The sequence below is a fragment of the Hevea brasiliensis genome, chromosome 17, assembly GCF_030052815.1.
Source record: "Hevea brasiliensis isolate MT/VB/25A 57/8 chromosome 17, ASM3005281v1, whole genome shotgun sequence".
In the NCBI taxonomy this organism is placed as follows: Eukaryota; Viridiplantae; Streptophyta; class Magnoliopsida; order Malpighiales; family Euphorbiaceae; genus Hevea; species Hevea brasiliensis.
Genome location: NC_079509.1, coordinates 56,949,604 through 56,971,382, shown reverse-complemented (window position 1 = coordinate 56,971,382; position 21,779 = coordinate 56,949,604). Strand labels below are relative to the sequence as shown.

General features: G+C 34.3%; 1 protein-coding gene across 3 annotated transcripts; it reads right to left on the bottom strand.

Moving 5' to 3' along the window:
* Nucleotides 1-4,145: 4,145 nt before the first annotated feature.
* Nucleotides 4,146-8,387, bottom strand: LOC110639913 (serine/arginine-rich splicing factor SC35). Of its 3 annotated transcripts, none has more exons than XR_002491990.2 (11): nucleotides 8,225-8,387; nucleotides 8,047-8,125; nucleotides 7,016-7,095; nucleotides 6,866-6,932; nucleotides 6,586-6,657; nucleotides 5,888-6,094; nucleotides 5,530-5,719; nucleotides 5,307-5,438; nucleotides 4,877-4,995; nucleotides 4,620-4,756; nucleotides 4,146-4,520 (listed from the first exon to the last, which is right to left on the bottom strand). XR_002491990.2 is itself a non-coding variant. In XM_021791035.2 (8 exons), exons 1-8 carry the CDS (start codon nucleotides 8,298-8,300, stop codon nucleotides 5,433-5,435), a joined length of 777 nt encoding a protein of 258 aa, XP_021646727.2. In that variant the 5' UTR covers nucleotides 8,301-8,387; the 3' UTR covers nucleotides 5,141-5,432. The 3 variants fall into 3 exon arrangements, 1 of the variants encoding a protein (XP_021646727.2); XR_002491991.2 differs by having other exon boundaries at nucleotides 4,620-4,736; XM_021791035.2 differs by lacking the exons at nucleotides 4,146-4,520; nucleotides 4,620-4,756; nucleotides 4,877-4,995 and having other exon boundaries at nucleotides 5,141-5,438.
* Nucleotides 8,388-21,779: the final 13,392 nt, after the last annotated feature.

Here is a 21,779-nt window from a genome sequence, read left to right as displayed (position 1 = left end):
TTATTTTGTATAAAATGGAATTTAAATATTTTATGAAATTATTAAATTTTTAAAACATAAATTATTAGTTAAAATAATTTTCATACAAAATATTAATTAAAATATATAAAATTAAACGAGTTCGGATTCTTTTCGGGCAAAATAATTGAGTTTGGGACAGATTTTGGTAGTTGAAAATAAATTTTAAATGAGTTTGAGATGAATTCGAATTTTGATAATATTAATCAGGTTCAGATTCAGATAAGGTGATTTTTATAAATACCCTACCCGTTTGCATCCCTGTTTATATTCCAGTGAAAAAGCACAAATAATTGTAACCAGTCAGTAGCTCGAAGATCTTGTATTTTGAAAGTCAAAGAGAACAGTAAAAAGAGGCACCTTTGAAAGCACCAACTTGAGTGGGAGTTTCTCTTCTTAAATTCGAACACCTCTATCATTTTCATGTCTGCCCTTTTCGAATTTAAAGTTCAATCACCCTAACATCAAGAGAAATAGAGGAAGAAAGAGTACCCATGGTTGCTTAAAGGAGAAGATAAGAGAGAAGCGGCCATTTCCAAGTAGTTACAGAGAGAGAGAGAGAGAGAGAGAGAGAGAGCTGCTGAGTGACACAGCTAATCCTTTGTTTGGATTGGACGAAATGGAGAGAAAGGATTAAAGGAAATTAAAGAATGGAAATGAACAGAAATGTATTTTTTTAAAATAATAGGGAGAAAATAATTGTTATTTTTTTTTTCTTTTGATTATATATTCTAGAAGAATATTTAAATATTTTAATAATTATTTTTCTTTTTTTTAATATTAAATATTTTAAGTTAAAATTTTTCATTATTTTTCTTTTTTGCTCTTAAATTTCCACTATTTAAATAAAAAAATTTAGAGAAATGAAATTTCTTGTACTCAATAAAGTGATCCAAACGTGGAATTTTTTTTTTTTTTTGTTTAAACCGTTTGTGGGTCAATTTCTTTTATTAATTTTTATTAAATTAAATTAATTAAAACTCAGTTAAAAATTATCCATAAAATCTTTTTAATAAATAAACTTTTTCAATCCTTTTCTATTATTATTATTATTATTATTATTATTATTATTATTATTATTATTATTACAGATAAATATAGATTATGATGATTTTAGTTTATTTGATTTGCTTGTTTGGTGTTATCTTTTGAGTTTAAGCCTTTTTAATATTAAAAAAATTATAAATCTATTGAAAATAATGATACGAAGTAAAAAAATGGATATTAATAAAGTAAAATATCAATATTAAAAACTTATCATAAATATTTTAAATTTAATTTAATTCATTATTAATTTTTATAAAATTAAATTAAAATTAGATTTCATTTATTTCTAGAAAAATATTTTTAGATTTTTTAACGTTTGAGTACTTAAGAAAATTACACAATAAAAAAATATTAAAAATTAAATTATTTTTAAAGAAAATAACTTTTTTTTAAGGAGAAGTCATTTTTTTATTTTTTAAATTTTAATAATTTATTAAAATGTAAAAACACTTAACATTATAATTAAATAACATAAAATTCTTTTAAAGAAAATATTTTTTAAAACAAATATTTTTCATAAAAAAATATTTATTATATATAAATTAATTTTCATAAAACAAATGAAACCTTATTAACAGAAGAATTTTAATTTTTATAAATGTATAAATTGAACTACATTTTACGTTTATTTTGTTTATAAAATTAATAATTAATTGAATTAAATTTTGTATTTTTTTTAATATTGTCCCATAAAAAATATTAAATTATAATTACTAATTCTTTTTATTTTTTAACGAGATAAAAAGTATTCAACCAAAAAATAAAATCCGAACCACATACAATAATTAATTTCGGGGCAAATACCATCCATATCTATGTTTACACCATTCACATCCATATTTAGTAATGATACATTGAAATGATCCAAACTAAAGATGATTTATCCATTCTTCCTCTAAATTGTAGGGTCCATAAAAAAATTTTGATAACTCGAATAAATTATTTTTTTGTTTTATTTAAAAATCTAATTTTAAACAAAATCATTTTGCTTGATTTAAATAAAAAAAATTATTAATTATCTTCTTTAATACTCTAAATTTAGATTTCTAATTCTCTTATACAATTTTTTAGTAAAAATTAATTAAAAATTTATAATTAATATCATTAACCATTTTCTTAATTTCTAACTATAATTATACTTTTAAGTATGCTTAAGTAGATACTTTTAAAGATAAAATATAGATTTTTAAAATAAAATTTATTTAAAAGGAATGTTTTTTAAAGGGGAAGCTTTTAAAGATTTTGAAATATCTAAAAATTTTACTTTTTCAACCCATCAAATTAATAAATAAAAAATTTTTTGATACATTCCCTTAGGTTGCCTTCACTATTAAAAAAAACCCAACACATTCCATCCAAAACATACTGTTAGTATGCCCACAATTACTTTCTTAATATAGCTCACCAACGTCCTTCGTATGGTACCAACATTATCTAAATTCCACACGCTAACGATTTGGTTCGACCCTTTTAGGTTGAACCCATTTGCATAAATCTTTTTTCTCTTCTCACTCTATTCTTCAACATTAAATATAAAATTCGCCCAATTCTTACATAAACCTTTGTCACTCTCTTGCTGTGAGAAAAAAAGCCCACTTGGCTACAATTATATCTACCTTTAAAGATAATCAAGTTGACACTTTTTTTTTTTTTTTTCAACAAATGCATTTGCCAAAACCACATTATAAGCCAATACAAATTCTAGAATGATTTCCCTTTCTCATTCCCATTATTCACACATCTGATCCCTTCATGTATCCATTCAATGCTATCATGCACAAATCCATTTAACCCTCATTTTACAAAAACCTTGTACCCACCGAAAATTCCTTCAATCAGAGCATACACATCTTCCCCAACTTCCTCATTACACACGAATGATAATAATAGTCTCTTTTCTCAATTCTCATTATTTCAAGGAAATAATCCTTTTATCAATTTTACTTCCACCAACTCATCTTTGAGTCCTAATTCTGCCATTGTTCCAACCCCATTTCGGTTCTACCACAACTTACTTATAACCGCACAAACAGAACTTCGGTAACACATTGAATATATATATATATATATATATATACAATTTTCTTTTCCCACATTCAACGATGAATATTAGAAAATAAAATTTTATAGTTCAAATAGTTTGATAATACTAAAAAAAATTATAATATTCACTATAAACGCCAGAAAACAATATTCATTTATTTTCGACATTACAACAAAATAATATAAAATAAATTATTTCCAAACGGAATTCAAGGAGGATGCATACGCCAATTTCAAAACAATTATCAATTTCCACTAAAAATAAATTAACAACGAAGGATAATTAAATTTAAATTTGTTAATTTTAAAAAATTAAATATTAATTCTACTAAAAATAATAATATAATTTACACGAAACAATTTAAATCACTCGTTACTTTCACATTCCCTGTTATTTACAGGAGCCAAATTTGAATTAAATTACCATAATTTGTCAGATTTTATAATTAATTAAAAAGTAAATTTAATTATCCTTCATTGTTAATTTTAGAAACAAATTGACATAGAAAAACAAAACTATATTAACAAGAACACCAAACAAAAAGGACACAAGAAAACCAATGTCACACAAACACCATCATATCAGCTTACAAGATGTAGAACCTCTAGTCCAATCCATACAAAGGTAGATCCTTCCTCAACCAGGCTCCATCACACAATAACTTGTGTTTAATAAGAACAGTAAAACATCATATCAGCTTACAAGATGGAAACACAAGACATGTTCAAAGAACAATAAAAGTACAAAACATATTGGTTTACCGAAAACAATTAGAAACACACTCAAATAAACAAACTTTGAACCCCAATGACAAACACTAACTACTAGCCTAATCCTTATCAAATTATTTTTCCCTATATTAATCGGTGCCTAATGTGATGGACACAGATAAATGCCAAAGGCATTTTACAACTTATCATCAAGGAACTCAGATTTTAAAGTAGAGCATAAAATAAGCACATCATAGGACAGGCATCAGTCTCTGCCAACTAGACCACAAAGAAGTTGCAACATCAAACAACTACCAAGTACCACATAAGCAAAGCACAATCATTTGATGATCACAAGCATTATAAACAACAGCAACTCTTAAAGCTAATTTTCAAGTTTAACTTATGGCAGTAAAATAGAAGCCATATTTGTCCGCATATGACATTAAGCAAGCTTACAAGTCAAAGCAGATCTTTTGGAATTGACCCAAGCCAGCAACAAATCTAGGCAGCCATCATCAATATCAAAACTGCTAGTATCATTACCGACCCGATCCCATCAAGAAGGGCAGCAACAGCCCGCTACAGGTGGTTATTCATTAGTACTTGCACAAGTCACTCACGAACCCATGAATATCATACAACAGAACATGTATCAGCTACCACTTCACTGCTACAGTCACGGACTTGTATGCTACTCGCTACATTAAGCAACATAAGTCAAACTTTACATGCTAGGATTCAACATGGTAAAAGTCTAATGTACACCCCAAACAAATAATCAAACAGAAACATGTTACCATGTCCAATTCAGAGCAGCATATTATGTTTGATTTTAGTATCAGCAAGAGAACTACAAACAGGTCCACTTCATGTGCAGCATCAGCTATAGGTAAAACACGTGCATCTCGTGCCACCTTTTAAACCACCACAGCAACTACAACCCCAAATCAGGACCATATTTCCAAAGTAAAACAAATTCCAGAGAAAATCAGGTCAACATCAGACATCTGAATGACATTAGTGTTTCAGAAACCATGACTGACTTCATTCTTACCAAGCATCAGATAATTTCGAGAAATTGCAATCACGATCATCCATCTACATTTTACAAACAGCATCAACAGCCACAACAGCCACAACATCAACATTCTCGACATCAGCCCTCATAGCAATCTTTCCAGAAACAGATATAAAACCCAATAAATAATTTATGGTAAATCAAGACTACTATGAAATGAATCACATGCAAACAATGACCATACAGTTTGAAAACAGGATCCCAAAAATTAAAAAAGAAAGAGAACGTGAGAGAGAGAGAGAGAGAGAAATAAAACATACTTATGTAGCTTACAAATCAAAACATTTTATGAATAATAGAACAGAAACCTACAAACTACAAGATCCATACGTACCAAATTGACCAAGTAAAGAAGCATAAAGTTCAACATAGAAATATTTAAGCACCAAAACAAATACAACCCTACCAAAACTAGCTCATAAAAATTCTGACCAGAACACTCATGATGCTCGTCAGTCCTTAACATTAGTAACATGGCCATAAGAAATGCACTAGTCATGTCTCCATAAAATTTCCCATGCGACCCGCAGGTTCATTCCTACAAAAATTAAAAAAATAATAATAAGGACATCATGTAAGTAATCAAACTATGAGAGCAATGAAAGATAACTGGAGATGAAACAACTCACATCAACATCTGAGTTTCGAGGGGATGCGCTACGACTACGAGAAGCAGCAGGTCTACCTCTAGGTGAGGCACTTCGTGGAGTTGGAGACCGACCATCACGGCTGCGCCTATCAGGGCTTTCACCCTTAGATGGAGAATTCTTACGGGGGGAAGAACTCCGAGGACTTGGGCTACGTCTAACAGGGGATGCACTGTGATATAGACAGAAACATTCAAACAATGATAATGATTATGATGATGATAATCACAAAAATAAAAGAAATAATAATGTACCAAAAATAAAAGAAACAACAATGTAAAGGTAAAACAAGTCAACTCCTTAAATCCATAATGATTCATTGAATAACAAAGTTGTAAACCTATCCACTGATCGACTGCTGCTCCTCCGCTCATCATCATAACGCCCTCTACCCCGGCCTCTAGAGTAATCAGGACTGGCACTGCGACTCCTGCTCCGTCGACGATTATCTTTGTCCCTTCCACGATACCTGTCACGATCATATCTGTCCAAACTCCTGCTGTGACTTTTCCTCCTATGGTCTCTATCTCTATTGTCATCTCGGTACCTGAAGATTTGAAACATCCACCAAGAAGAAACAATATGGTGATTCAGTGTAAGCTTAAAAGATCACAAATAAAGGTGCCACCGAGGCAACCCCTACACATAAATCAAAAGAAGGATCACACATGTTAGCTCACACAATAGAAGTATAAAGAACAACCCAATCTCACTATAAGCAGTAGAACAATTATGGATGGTGCTTCAGATTCAGAACAATTTAAATTAGTGATCTTGCCCATCAAGTGATATTCTTGTTAGCCTAAAGCAGCAACACACATTCTTCAAACTTAAATGGACAGTGAAAGATAGCAAATTATGCAGTCCATTTAACCAAGGTTAGAAACACCATTTATCACAAAAAAAAAAAAAAAGCAGTAAGAGGGGAAGATAATGCAATTTCTGAGATTCATGTAAATATTGTTCAAGCAAACACACCCAAACTCACCCTTGGCCCAAAACAGAGAAGGCAATAAAGAAAAACAGAGAAATGTGTACCTTCTTCGAGGACTGCGACTCCGAGACTTGTGTCTTGACCTTGGAACAGGTTCAATGATCCTTCCTTTATGACTGATATAAAAATAACAAAAATTGATTCAGCAAATCAAGACAAAATTAGAATTATGGTAAGAGAACAAGTTATGATGCAAGTGCATCTGTAACAGAAAATTGGAATTATAATAAGGGAACAGATTCTTATAGTGAATCATGCAAGTCCCTATAATGGAAAACTGGAATTGTAATAAAAGAACTTATTAAAAACTAACTTGGAACTTACATCCTCTCAGCATTGGGGCCATATTTCGCAAACTGAACTGTTATCTCACGCCCATCAACAACTCTTCCTGAAAAGAGAAATACTGGGGGAATCAGAATGCATACATGCAGATATATATCAGAAGAGGGGGAAAAAGAAGCACAGGCATACCATCTAGCCTATCCACTGCCTTCTGTGCCTCATCTGCATACTTATAGCGTACAAATGCAAAGCCACGAGAGTCACCAGTCCTAAACAATAAAATCATAGTCAAAACATTATAATAAGGGGGAGGAGAGGGAACGGTAGCAGTAACAATAGCATCACTCTACAAAAGAAAGACAGATAATAGTAAAGGAGCAAATTGTTGGTATAACATCAAGAATATCAGTCAACCATTTGTTTAAAAAAGTGAAAGGGAATAAGCTAGACACGTAACTATTTTATTATTAATAGCAAAAGAAAAAATACAAGGTCTTCATATTCTTTATGTTTTCTAGGACCTAGTAAACTTAAATGGATGTATACCACAGTGGACAAATTCTACTGTTTCCAATCATGAAATACAGTTTCACCAATGTGCCCATAAGTCAAAACCCATACCACAAAAATAAACAGCACGTGCTCAAATCTCTATTAAACCAGTCAAAACTGAAAACAAAACATCATAATAACCCACAAGGCCACAACTCACATACAACAGATTGAACACTACTCGTAACACTTGATAGCATTGAATCAAATATGAAGTGCCAATTGCCAAATTACAAAATTCCAAGGTTCCCATCATCTCTAAATTTTGCTTCAAGAAAATGGACATAGCACGCCCTTTACCCCTTCCAAGCTGTGCAACAATAACAGGAAGCATACCACTAGTTATGCATGGAAATTGAAGCCACAAATTCGTAGAGGAGATGCACATTCGATGCATTCCCATAAACATTTATGCAAAGTTAACCCAACTACTATTATGCGTTTGCTATCTCCAAAAAATAAAACAAGACCGACCCTCCTACAAAAAGAGATTCCACATTCCCTCATTCAATAAAACAAGAATTTCAATTATTTTCTTTGAGGAATCAATATAATCAGAATTGAAAGGGCCGATTTTCAACAGAAGATAAGAAGATGACGAATACAAATCACAAAAAAAAATGTAAACGATAAAAATCAATGGAGAAAAAGGAAAAGTTGCAAAGCACCTTCGATCTCTGGGGATGAAGATGTCGACGACCTTCCCATACTTGTCAAAAAGAGGGAAAAGATCATCAGCAGTAGTACCTAATCAACCACAAAACCAAAATCCGTTACCAAAGGCAGCGAAAAAGAAAATCAGCATGAGAGAGAGAGAGAGAGAGAGTGAGAGAAGTGGGTGCTTACGGAAGGTAATGTTGAGGACGAGAAGGGAGTAGGTGTCAGAGATATCAGGAGGGCCAGACCTGCCGAAGTGAGACATCTTTGGTTTCTGGTTAGAGAGAGAGCGAGAGATAAGAGAAACGAGATTAGGGTTTGTGGCCGGCTTGAAGAACTTTCTCGAACGCTCTTGTCGTCATATATAGATAACAACAGTACGTAATTGCCCTTATATTCTCTTTTTATTGCCTTTTCTGCCATTGTTTAACTTTTTTTTATTGTCCAATCTTTTATGATTTATAATAATTATAGTTAAAGAAATAAATAGATAAATTAAATTTCAAAAACTTAATGATGAATTATGATGTAATTTTTGAAATTTTATTTTACTAATAAAATAATATATTAATTTAAATTTTATATTTACATATTTTAATTTATCATATAAAATATATTTTAAAAGAAAAATCTAACACAATTCAATTTTAAAATTTCAACACAATATTTGATTTTTAAAAAAATTATTATTTAATACCTATATTTAATTAAATTAAATATCTAGTATCTATATTTTAAAAAATATATTATTTCTCCTCTCTATTTTACTTTCGTTAAATTCTTTATTTTATCAGTTAACATCCTATAATATTAGTTAAATTATTATTTAATATCTCTATTTTAGTAAAATTAATTAGCTACTCTATATATTTTAAAAAATACTATTATTTAATTTATTTATTTTTATAAAATTAATTAATTGGTCCATATATATTGAAAAGCACAATATTTAAAAAAACATATTCCTGGATGAAAATATAAATTTTATTGTGTGGAGATTAAATTTAATTTGTATTTTTTAAAAATTATTTAAATATTTTTATTCAATTTTTGGATATCATTTTTCACATTTTCTCTATTGTTCCAAGATTATCGTCTTGGTTATTTTGAGATCTGGAATAACTAATTAACTTTTTATGTAGATAATTTATATCATTTTCTATAAAAAATGAAAAACAAAAAGAAAATGTGGAGGAAAAGAGAGTTGGTGCAAAAGAGAAGAAACATGAAAGAGAGAAACGAGGAGAGAGGATCAAAGCAATTTAGGTATTAAAAAAAAAAAAAGAGTAACTAATGAATTAAAGGAACTGAATTATCAACTAATTAATGTGTTTTTCAAAATTTACAAACTAACTAATTAGTTTTAATAAAATAAATTAACTAAATAGCAATTTGATTTAGCATTAAAACCCATTAACCAACAGCAAAATTACAGAGGGATTAAATAGTATATTTTTTAAAATATAAAAACTAAGTAATAATTTTATTAAAAGATAAGGACTAAATAATTTTTTTTATTTTGAGATGTCAAAGTATATCGTAAGCTACTTGGGGGCATTTTTTAAGTATAATTTTTATTTTCAACACTTTTTTTAATAGAAAGTATGAAACATTGACTTAGGAATGCCTTAGAAAGTCCTCTCAGCATGATCATAAGTGAAATATATGTAAATAAGAACTTATTACATAAATTTTTAGATGTTTATAATTTTGTGGTTTATTTTTAATTATTATAATTGTTGTTTTTTTGAGATTTTAGTTTTACAATTAATTTATTCTCTATTTAAAATAAAAAAAGAAATTTTAGTTATATGATTGAAGATTCATCGATCATGCATGTAATATATAATTCACTCTAATTAACACGTGTAATTTATTTAATAGATGTGATAATTTATATCGAATACATTATTTTCAATTATATATTCTTTTCAAATTTGCTTTGTAAAATGGTACAAATTTATTTTTATGATTTATTTTTTGATATATGAATTTGTTTTGCTTGATTCAAAAGATAATACATTAATTTCAATTCAAAATACATATAAAATATATTTTTCATAATAAGTAAAAATATTTAGTTATATAATAAATATAAAATACATTTTCTTTTTAAATATAAAATTTAAATCAATGAATTATTTTATCAATTAAATAAAACTTTGGGGACTACATTATAAGTTATCGTTACTTTTTTAAATTCAATTTAACATTTTCATTATAATTGTGACGAATGATAAAGATTTCGTTATAACACAAAAAAATTTAAAGAATTCACTATAATTATGATTTAGCGTAAAAGTTTGGATTTTTCGCCCATTAAACATTTTCATGGTTTAAAAATCTTTACAATTTTTTTATATTTGGGAAAAAAAGAAAAAGTTTTAAGTATTTTGAGATTTTAATGAGAAAATCTTATTAACCATCAATTTCAATAGTTAAAAAATTAAGGTTTTGGGATATTTTTAAAAACTTTATTTTAAAAAGTCATATGCACATCCAAATACAATTTCTATGTGTTTAAATTTTGAAAAACCTCTTAGCACGTTAAAAAGACCTCCTCTCAAACAAATGATAAGTATTTAGTAAAATTTTGTATAACTATTACTGTTGATATGCGATGTATATATATATGTGTGTGTGTGTGCGCGCGCGTGTGTATAATGGATATATAATTAGTAATTTATTATATAAAATGTTTAAAAATACAATTTTTTTAAAAGCAAAATTACATTTTATGTATATACATATTTCTTATCATTTAAGAATAAACATTATAATTAATTTAATTATTATCAATAATATTTTTATATTTATCTATTATTTCTTATAATTATAAATATTTTATTCATATAAAAGAATTAATTTAAAGGCATAAAAATTTTATAATTAATAAATTTTAAAAGGTTAATATATTTGGATTAATTATTAAAAATGTAAAAAATAAACTATTTACAAATCTAATTGTATTTGAAACTATTTACAAAAAAAGCGTTTGCTTAATAAAACATCGCTGCAGAAAGAGGTTTTTTTTTTTAAAAACTCAACTCAACTCAACTCAACTCAACAAAACATTTATCTCAAAAATTTAGGGTCGGCTATATGGATTCGCTTTCTCCACTCTAAACGATTTTGGGTTAAAGAAACTAAAATATATTACTGCTAATCAAAGATAGAGCATCTACAATAAAGGGAGGGGCAAAGGAATCCCAACTCCCAACATCTGAAATAGAACGGGTCTCATAAGCTAACAAGTGAGCAATACTATTCGCAGACCTATGAACAAAATTGAAATAAAACAGAAACAATCTTTGATGTAAGAGATTTACAATCTACAATTACAATACCAAAAGAAGGAGAACCATAAGAATAATGTTGTAAAGCAGAATTAATTTATTAAGAATCTAATTCAACAATAAAGTCAGCCTATCCCTGTACCTTGATCCAAGAAAGAGCCTCGCGAATGCCAATGGCCTCAGCAAGGTCTATAATAAAGAAAATGCCGTAGAGATTTTTATTCAATCATTGTCCTTTTAATAAGTGTTTAGTTTTTAAAATTATTGAAAAATAAAATTAATAAAAAATAAACAATTATTATATATCATGAGGACTCTACCCTTTAATGTAATGAATAAATTGAGAAATTTTTCTTTCAATTTTAGAGTGTTTTGGTTTTTTTTAGTGTAAATTACAATATAAGAAGGGAAAAATTTTTAAAAAATTGAAGTATGATCGGCTGGCCTTTTATAAAGGGAAAGTGCCACTGAAAATGCATTGAGAGTGGCATTTTCACGAGCATATCATATGCTCGTGAAAATGCCACTCTCAATTACGTTTTCATAAGCATTATTTCTCTAATGATTGTGCTATAATTAAGAAAGAAAACTTTTATTGAATAGCATTTTGTGTAGCAAGTTTTCATCAACCAAAATTTTTTAATTTGCTAAGAAAATTTTACTAGGATTGGCATTTTCTTGATTAAAATATTATTTTACTAAATTGTTTTGGATTCATATCATCTTTCACATTATTTTAATAATCAATCCAATATATTCTAAATAAAAAAAATCTAAAAATGCAACTAATGTCAACTGATTCATAAATTTTACTAAACACATATATGCTAGTTGATGGGTACAAAACAACTATTAGTAGGGGTGAGCATTCGATTCGAACCGAAGCGAATCGAATCGAATCGAACTGAATTACATTATAAAAATTGAACTGTAAATTTTAGAAATCGAACCGAATTAAAATGGATGAAAAATTGAATCGAACCGAACCGCTCTATTTTGGTTTGGTTCCTTTTAAATCGATCGGTTTGATTTTTGATTAATTTTTTAATTTAGACTTGATTTTCAAGTTATTTGGTCTAATTTTAACTTTGGTTTGAACCTAATAACTATTAATCAATGAAATTAAACAATTAATATATATAATTAAATATAGTTCATAAATTTTACATAAAAACAAATCAATTCAAAAATCGATTCGGTTCGATTTAGTTCAATTTGACTATATAAATTACTATTCGGTTTTGTTCAGTTTAACCAATTTTTTCTCTTTAAAATCGAACCTAACCGAAATAACCGAAATTGTTATAATATAAAACTGAACCGAATTGATTGAATTTTAAAACTAAACTGATTGAACCGAATTGACTCGATTCGATTTGATTTTTCTATTTGAACCGAATTCTGCTCAGCCCTAACTATCAACTACCCCATAATGCTAAAGCAAACGCCACCTTAATTGAGGTATTAATTAATATCTCAATATTAATACATACAGGAATTTTTCTGTTCACTCACAAGTTTATCTTTTCATTCTTATTATTATATATTAAGATTAAAAAAAAAAACCAACTTAATGATTATAGATATAGATTATTATGGTGTAGTTTACTGTTTAATTCTTGGATTTTATTATTATTATTAGCAATTCTACCTCTCTATTTTAAAAAAATAAATTAAAATGTCACAATAATTTTATATAGTCAACAATTAAATTTTTCCATCAATTTTACCATCTGTCACGACCCAACCTATGGGCCGGACCGGCACTAGAACCTGGGCCAGCCTAAAGCCCCCGAGGCCCGTAGTAAGCCTAACTGTTCATTAACCCAACTCTAAGGCCCATTTGGGCCCAATTTCAAGAAAACAAACGGACAGAGTCCGGCCATAAAATGGACTTACCAACGGGGAGTTTTCGACTCACCCGACCTATAAACACAATATATAGTCAATTGGGGAGCTCAGCTCACCCTCCACATACTCATCAACATAATAATAAATGGGAGCTCAGCTCCCTCATCCAATCCATCAAACATGCATAGCATATTAAGTTTACAGGTCCCAAAATAATAATTTAGTTTACAGACCCAAATCAAATAAACATTTCTAACACATGCGGAAATTCTAAGATTTAACAAGTTTATACAAACAGTAATAATTGACCTACGAGGGAGAGAGCAGGTTAACCTCAAAAAAAATCCTCCTGTGGCCTGTAAAAATTTTTGAACAGGAGTGAGCGTTCGACTCAGAGAGTAAAATATCAATTTTAACCATAATCCCTATAACTATCTAAAACTAATGCACCCTGTAGAGTAAAATGCAACATCAACAACATTTTCACATCATAACATCAAAAAGGTAATTTGGAGCACTCATACACCCTGTAGTATCAATCATAACATATGGGGTGATCCCTATCTGACTCTCTTAAATCCAACTTTGGTGCGGCCGAATTACTCAAGCTCGGACTTCCACTTAATAACCAAATCCAGGGTCCCAGCGAATTACTCAAGCCGTGACTACCCCTCGAAGGATCGGGTCCCAGCGAATTACTCAAGCCGTGACTACCCCGTCCTATCCATAGTCCACACCACATTACACGCACGCCAACGCACGCACACTGCTTCAAATTACCACAACAACATCCATGGCACATCAACAGTTATGAATGCAACATAAATCGTGCCTAGAGTTTAACTACATAAATATATGCATATAAGTGATGCATGGGCATGCTTGAACATATAATAATATCGAAATTACAATTAAAATTAATATTCTACTCACAGACTTGACGACAATCACTGTGGCGGTGGCGGAGGAAGAAGGTCATCGCTCACTGACAATTTTATTACAATCATTTAATAAATTTGACTCAATACAAACAAAGAAAAAGACCAATACGTCCTAAGTCGTAGAAAATCCGGTAGAGTCTCCCTATACCTAGGACCTACCCAACTGCAAAGGGCTCAAAATACACTTCTATACTCACAATCCATATATCCACAACTCAATCACATCACACAGCCCCTCCCGGCCCATCAAATCAATCATCCATCACAATATGTAAAATTTCAATTTAGTCCCTATAATTGACCATTTTTGCAAAAAGCGCCCAAATCACTCTAAAAATTCTAAAACTTTGCCCCGCGGTCCTTAGCAATATTACTAAGCTATTGCAAAAAGAATCATAATTTTCTAAGCTACCACGAATATTTTACGGATTTTTAATCCTATTTAAGTACTAGAAAATTATGTAAAAACAAGGTTCGGGTTTACCTTTGCCGATTCGACTTGAGCAGCGCTCGGGGCGTCGACAATGGGGCTAGCCAAAATCTCGGTCCAATTCGGAGACTTTTTTGATGCAGTGCATGCGGAATTTATGAACCGGTCAAGCGCCAATTTCCGCGAATCGAGGATACCTACACGAAGCCCATAACACGGGGGTTAGTACATAAATTTTTCAGAATTTTCTAAGCTCATTTAATGCTCGGAAAAACACTGCGAAGTTCCGTGGGACCCACCGAAAAACGGTGTCGAAAAAATTCGAAATTTATGTCGTTGCGAAGCTCTCGACGAGTGGAGCGTGCTGGTAGTCTCGGTTTTCTCGTGGGATTCACGGTTTTCGAGAAATCTAGCCCAAAAGTCGAAATGGGCTAAAAACTTTCCGAGCAAAAATTGGACAAACCGCTCGATGGATTTCGGCGTTCTTGGTGTCTATGGAAAGCTCTCGCCGAGTAGATGATTTTAGATGGAAGACACGGTCAAATTGGTGGCCGGATCGACCGAATTTGGCCGGGGAAGCCGAAGGCGCAGGGAGGGAGATCGCCGCGCTTTCCGGCGATTCTAAGCGGCCAGGCTACTGGGAGGCGTGAGGGTGGCCGGCAGGGGAGGAGAGAGAAAAGAGAGACAAAAGAGAGAGAAAACGACGCGCGCGGGGAAGAAAAAGGGAAGAAGGAAAAGGCCGGTCCGATTCGACGGTCCGATCCGTCCGATTTGATTCGGCGATTCGATTGAATACAAAATTTTGAATTTTTACTGCCTCGGGGACCAAAACGAGGTCCAAAATTCGAAAAAATTTCAGAAAACTCAGAAAAATACATAGACTCCAAATATATTTTTAGTTTTGCCACGTGGTCTTTAAATTAATTTTTAAAAATCATTAAAGTTTATATTTTCGGAAAATCGAACCCGATTTTTAAAATCCGAAAAATCTCAAAAAAATTCCTAAAATTTAAATAAAATTAAAATACCAAAAATGCTCATAAAATTTAAAATTTTGGGGTGTTACATTCTTCTTCCCTTACAGAAAATTCGTCCTCGAATTTTACACAAGGCAGAATAAAACATATGATTATACATTGAACAAATAAGGGTACTTGCTACGCATGTCCCTTTATGACTCCCAGGTGCACTCTTCCACTGACTGACTCCTCCAAAAAACCTTAACCATAGGGATCTGTTTGGATCTCAGCTGCCTCACTTGGTAGTCTACTATGGCTACAGGCTGCTCCTCAAATGTCAAGTTCTCTTTTAGCTCTATCACATCCGGCTGTAGTACATGAGAAGGATCGGGAATGTATTTCCTGAGCATGGAGATGTGAAACACGGGATGAACGTGAGAAAGGTTGGGTGGTAGCTCCAACCGGTAGGCAACTGCTCCAACTCTATCAGTAACCTCAAAAGGTCCAATATACCGAGGTGCCAACTTGCCCTTCTTTCCAAATCTCATGACTCCCTTCATTGGAGAAACCTTCAGGAATACATAGTCGCCTTTGCAAACTCCATCCCTCCGTCTGCGGGTGCATAACTCTTACGCCTCGAAAAGCTGTTTTGATCGTTCACGATTAAAGGAACTACCTCAAGTATCGCACTAGGTCTACATCATGCACCTTCGCTTCCCCCATTTCTGTCCAACACAGAGGAGACCTACACTTTCTCCCATATAATGCCTCATAGGGTGCCATCCCTATGCTGGAGTGATAACTGTTATTGTAGGCAAACTCCACCAAGCTAGCTGCTCATCCCATTGACCTCCAAAATCCAAGACACTCATGCGAAGCATGTCTTCCAGTGTTTTGATTGTCCTTCGGATTTGTCCGTCTGCGAGGTGGAAAGCCGTCTTGAAGTTCAACTGTGTGCCAAGTGCCTCCTGCAACTTTCTCCAAAACCGAGAAGTGAACTGGGGCCCTCTGTCAGATATTATGGAAGCCGGAACTCCATGCAATCTGACTATTTCTCGAATGTAGAGCCGGGCATACTGTGCCACAGAATATGTAGTCTTCACAAGCAAGAAGTGAGCTGATTTGGTTAGACGGTCTACAATTACCCATATCGAATCATATCCTTGCGTGGTACGAGGCAACCCAGTCACAAAATCCATAGTGATCATTTCCCACTTCCATTCTGGGATAGGGAGCTCTTGCAGCTTCCCTGACGGTCTCTGGTGTTCAAACTTCACCTTCTGACAAGTCAAGCACTTGGACACAAAGTTTGCTATGTCTCTCTTCATGCCATTCCACCAGTAGCTATCTTTCACATCATGGTACATCTTGGTGGAACCTGGGTGGACACTGTACAGGGTGTAGTGTGCCTCTCGCATGATTTCATTCCTGAGGTTGTCCACATCGGGCACACATATCCTAGAACCTTGTACTAGGGCGCCATCATTGGCAAATCCAAACTCACCACCTTCACCTTGCTGTACTCTTTCTATAATCTTCATCAATTGTTGGTCTCTGTGCTGGGAAACTCTAACTCTGTCCCTCAAGTCCGCCTTCTTGAAAAGTGAGCCAACAATACCCCCTCATCTGAAAGATCTAGGATTAAACCTTGATCCATCAACTCATGTACCTCCTGAATCAGTGGTCTCTTCTCTACTGAAATGTGCGCCAAATCGCTGTAAGATTTTTCGCTCAAGGCATCTGCCACAACATTGGCCTTTGCGGGGTGTGGTACCGATGGTGCAATCATAGTCTTCGTAAGCTCCATCCATATCCTCTGTCTCAAGTTTAAATCCCTCTGTTGGAAGATGTACTTCAAGCTCTTGTGGTCGGTGTATATCTCGCACACTTCACCATACAGATAGTGTCTCCAGATCTTTAGTGCAAAGATTAAAGCCGCCATTTCCAAATCATGGGTGGGGTAGTTCTGCTCATGCCTCTTCAGCTGCCTTGAAGCATAAGCCACTACCTTTCAATTCTGCATCAAGACACACCCTAGGCCAACTCTGGAGGCGTCACAATACACTGTGTATCCTTCACCACTCACAGGTAGTGTCAACACAGGGGCAGTAGTTAGACACTCCTAAAGCTTCTGGAAACTCTTCTCACAGTCATCTGTCCAAATGAATGGAACATTCTTCCTGGTCAACTTAGTTAGGGGAGCTGCTATCCTGGAGAAATCTTGCACAAAACGCCTATAGTAGCCAGCTAAACCCAGAAAACTTCGCACCTCAGTGACTGTTGTAGGCCTAAGCCAATCGATTCTGACTTCAATTTTCTTGGGATCCACTTGAATGCCGTCACTAGAAACCACGTGTCCCAATAATGAGATGCTTTCTAGCCAAAATTCACATTTTGAAAATTTGGCATATAGCTGGTGCTCCCTCAACGTCTGCAACACCATCCTCAAGTGCCACACGTGTTCTTCCTCGGTCCGAGAGTACACCAAAATGTCATCTATGAATACGATGACAAAACGGTCCAAAAATGGCTTGAACACCCTATTCATCAAGTCCATGAAGGCTGCTGGTGCATTAGTGAGTCCAAAAGACATCACCAAGAACTCATAATGACCATATCTTGTCCTGAAAGCCGTTTTGGACACGTCCTCATTCCTGATTCTCAACTGATGGTAGCATGATCGCAGGTCTATCTTGGAAAAGAATCTAGCTCCTTGGAGCTGATCAAACAAATCATCGATCCGAGGAAGTGGATACTTGTTCTTCACAGTCACCTTGTTCAGCTGTCTGTAGTCGATACACAACCTCAATGATCCATCTTTCTTTCTTACAAATAGAACAGGAGCACCCCAGGGTGAAGTGCTTGGACGTATAAAAACCTTGTCCAAAAGCTTCTTTAGTTGCTCCTTCAGCTCTTTCAATTCTGCTGGTGCCATCCTGTAAGGTGGCATCGATATGGGGTTTGTACCCGGCACAACATCAATGCAAAACTCTATTTCCCTTCCTGGTGGCAACCCTGGAAGCTCCTCTAGGAAGACATCCATAAATTCTCTGACAACAGGAACATTTTCCATGCTGACACCTTCTACAGATGTATCTCTCACCAATGCCAAATACCCTTGGCATCCACGCCTCAACATTTTTCTAGCACTAATTGCTGACACCAAATTATATAGAGCCACGCTTCTGTCACCATCAAAGCTAAACTCTTCCACACCAGGTATGTGGAAATACACCTTTTTGTTCCTGCAGTCTAAAGTGGCATAGTGAGTTGACAACCAATCCATCCCGTGATTACATCAAAATCCATTCTTGGTAGAGGAACCAAGTCTGTGGGAGGATCTTTCCATCCACTACCACCGGGCTACCGGAAAAACCATATCTACATCTATGTTGTCACTAAGTGGGGTAGCTACTGACAAAGGGCACTCTAAAGTTGTAGGGTTTCTACCCAACCTCATGGCAAACACAGGGGAGACAAATGAGTGCGTAGCACCCGGATACAATTGTCGAGGAACATTCGCAACAGAACCCTGTGACCCCATCTGTGGCTCGCTGAACATGGGGCATTCCCTAGCAAAGTGACCTGATTGGCCACACCTGAAGCATACTCCTGATCCCATCAAACAAGGTCCTGAATGTCCTCTTCCACACTGTGCATAAGGTGCCAAGGAGGATCCTGAACTGCAGGACCAGGCTGTACCCGGCGTGACCACTGCTGGATCCGTGCACAGTGCAGATCCTCGTGGTCTGTGTCTAAAACCACTTCTCTTGCTCCTACCCTTTCCTCTGTAATTACTCTGGCCACCACTATCCGGAGTACCCATTTGGGGAACACCTGAAGAACCCTCTGCTCTATTTTTCTTTACTCTTCCATTTGTCATCCACAAAGATAGCTAATCTCAATCTGCAGCTCGATCAACTACCACGTCAAAAGACGATCGGACATCATGGCCGGTTTGCATACCTCCTGTCAAGCCCCTTTAGGAATCTTTTCACCTTCATAGTCTCTGTAGATACTGCTGTAGGGGCATATCTGCTCAATTGCAGAAATTCTGTAGCATATTCATCTATAGACCTGCCATTCTGTCTTAAGGCCTCAAAAGCCTACTGCTTCTGATCTCTGAAGCTTTCTGGCACAAACCGATTGATAAAAAGTTCCACAAACTGAGCCCATGTCAAGCCCTCCATCCGGGGTAACACGTAGTCATTCATCCATTGTCTAGGCATAGGCCCCATGACATGCTGCATACACTCTATCAGTCTTTTATCAAGCCAATCACATTCTGCTGTGCGGAGAATCCAAAAATCGATATGCATCGTCTGACACATCATAAGTACCAGGCACCAACTTCTTGAAATTTATGATCTGTTTGTAAGGTTCCCCTCTTGGTGCGGTGGACTGCTGCTGCTGTGGAGGGTGGACCATATACTGCGCCATCATGTCGATGGTTCTCTGTAACCCAGCTAGAGTAGCTGCCATGGGGTCCATGGGACCCTGTGCCATGAAAGACTGTTCCTGAACTGTGGGCAGCTACTTTTGCTTCTACGCAATTTCCTGAAATTCAGCAGCATTAGCCCACAAAATTCAAAACTGCACATTGCACAGCTCTATAGACTCATATTTACACACAATATATGAAGCAGAAACTAGAAGCAAAGACGACAATGCAAGACGAATATGGATCCTATTTTTCCGCATGTGACTCCTATTAGACTTTTCCCAACACTTTAGACAACATTCCCTAAGAATCTGGAGCCTAAGCTCTGATACCACATTTGTCACGACCCAACCTATGGGCTGGACCGGCACTAGGACCTGGGCCAGCCTAAAGCCCCCGAGGCCCGTAGTAAGCCTAACTGTTCATTAACCCAACTCTAAGGCTTATTTGGGCCCAATTTCAAGAAAACAAACGGACAGAGTCCGGCCATAAAATGGACTTACCAACGGGGAGTTTTCGACTCACCCGACCTGTAAACACAATATATAGTCAATTGGGGAGCTCAGCTCACCCTCCACATACTCATCAACATAATAATAAATGTGAGCTCAGCTCCCTCATCCAATCCATCAAACATGCATAGCATATTAAGTTTACAGGTCCCAAAATAATAATTTAGTTTACAGACCCAAATCAAATAAACATTTCTAACACATGCGGAAATTCTAAGATTTAATAAGTTTATACAAACAGTAATAATTGACCTGCGAGGGAGAGAGCAGGTTAACCTAAAAAAAAATCCTCCTGTGGCCTGTAAAAATTTTTGAACAGGAGTGAGCGTTCGACTCAGAGAGTAAAATATCAATTTTAACCATAATCCCTATAACTATCTAAAACTAATGCACCACAGAGAGTGAAATGCAACATCAACAACATTTTCACATCATAACATCAAAAGGTAATTTGGAGCACTCACACCCGTAGTATCAATCATAACATATGGGAGTGATCCTATACGACTCTCTTAAATCCAACCTGGTGCCAGCGAATTACTCAAGCTCGGACTTCCACTTAATAACCAAATCGAGGGTCCCAGCGAATTACTCAAGCCGTGACTACCCCTCGAAGGATCGGGTCCCAGCGAATTACTCAAGCCGTGACTACCCCGTCCTATCCATAGTCCACACCACATCACACGCACGCCAACGCACGCACACTGCTCCAAATTACCACAACAACATCCATGGCACATCAACAGTTATGAATGCAACATAAATCGTGCCTAGAGTTTAACTACATAAATATATGCATATAAGTGATGCATGGGCTTGCTTGAACATATAATAATATCAAAATTACAATTAAAATTAATATTCTACTCACAGACTTGACGACAATCACTGTGGCGGCTGGGCGGAGGAAGAAGGCTGTCCCGGCTCACCTGACAATTTTTATTACAATCATTTAATAAATTTGACTCAATACAAACAAAGAAAAAGACCAATACGTCCTAAGTCGTGCCGAAAATCCGGTAGAGTCTCCCCTATACCTAGGACCTACCCAACCTGCAAAAGGGCTCAAAATACACTTCTATACTCACAATCCATATATCCACAACTCAATCACATCACACAGCCCCTCCTGGGCCCATCAAATCAATCATCCATCACAATATGTAAAATTTCAATTTAGTCCCTATAATTGACCATTTTTGCAAAAACTGCCCAAATCAGCTCTAAAAATTCTAAAACTTTGCCCCGCGGTCCTTAGCAATATTACTAAGCTATTGCAAAAAGAATCATAATTTTCTAAGCTACCACGAATAT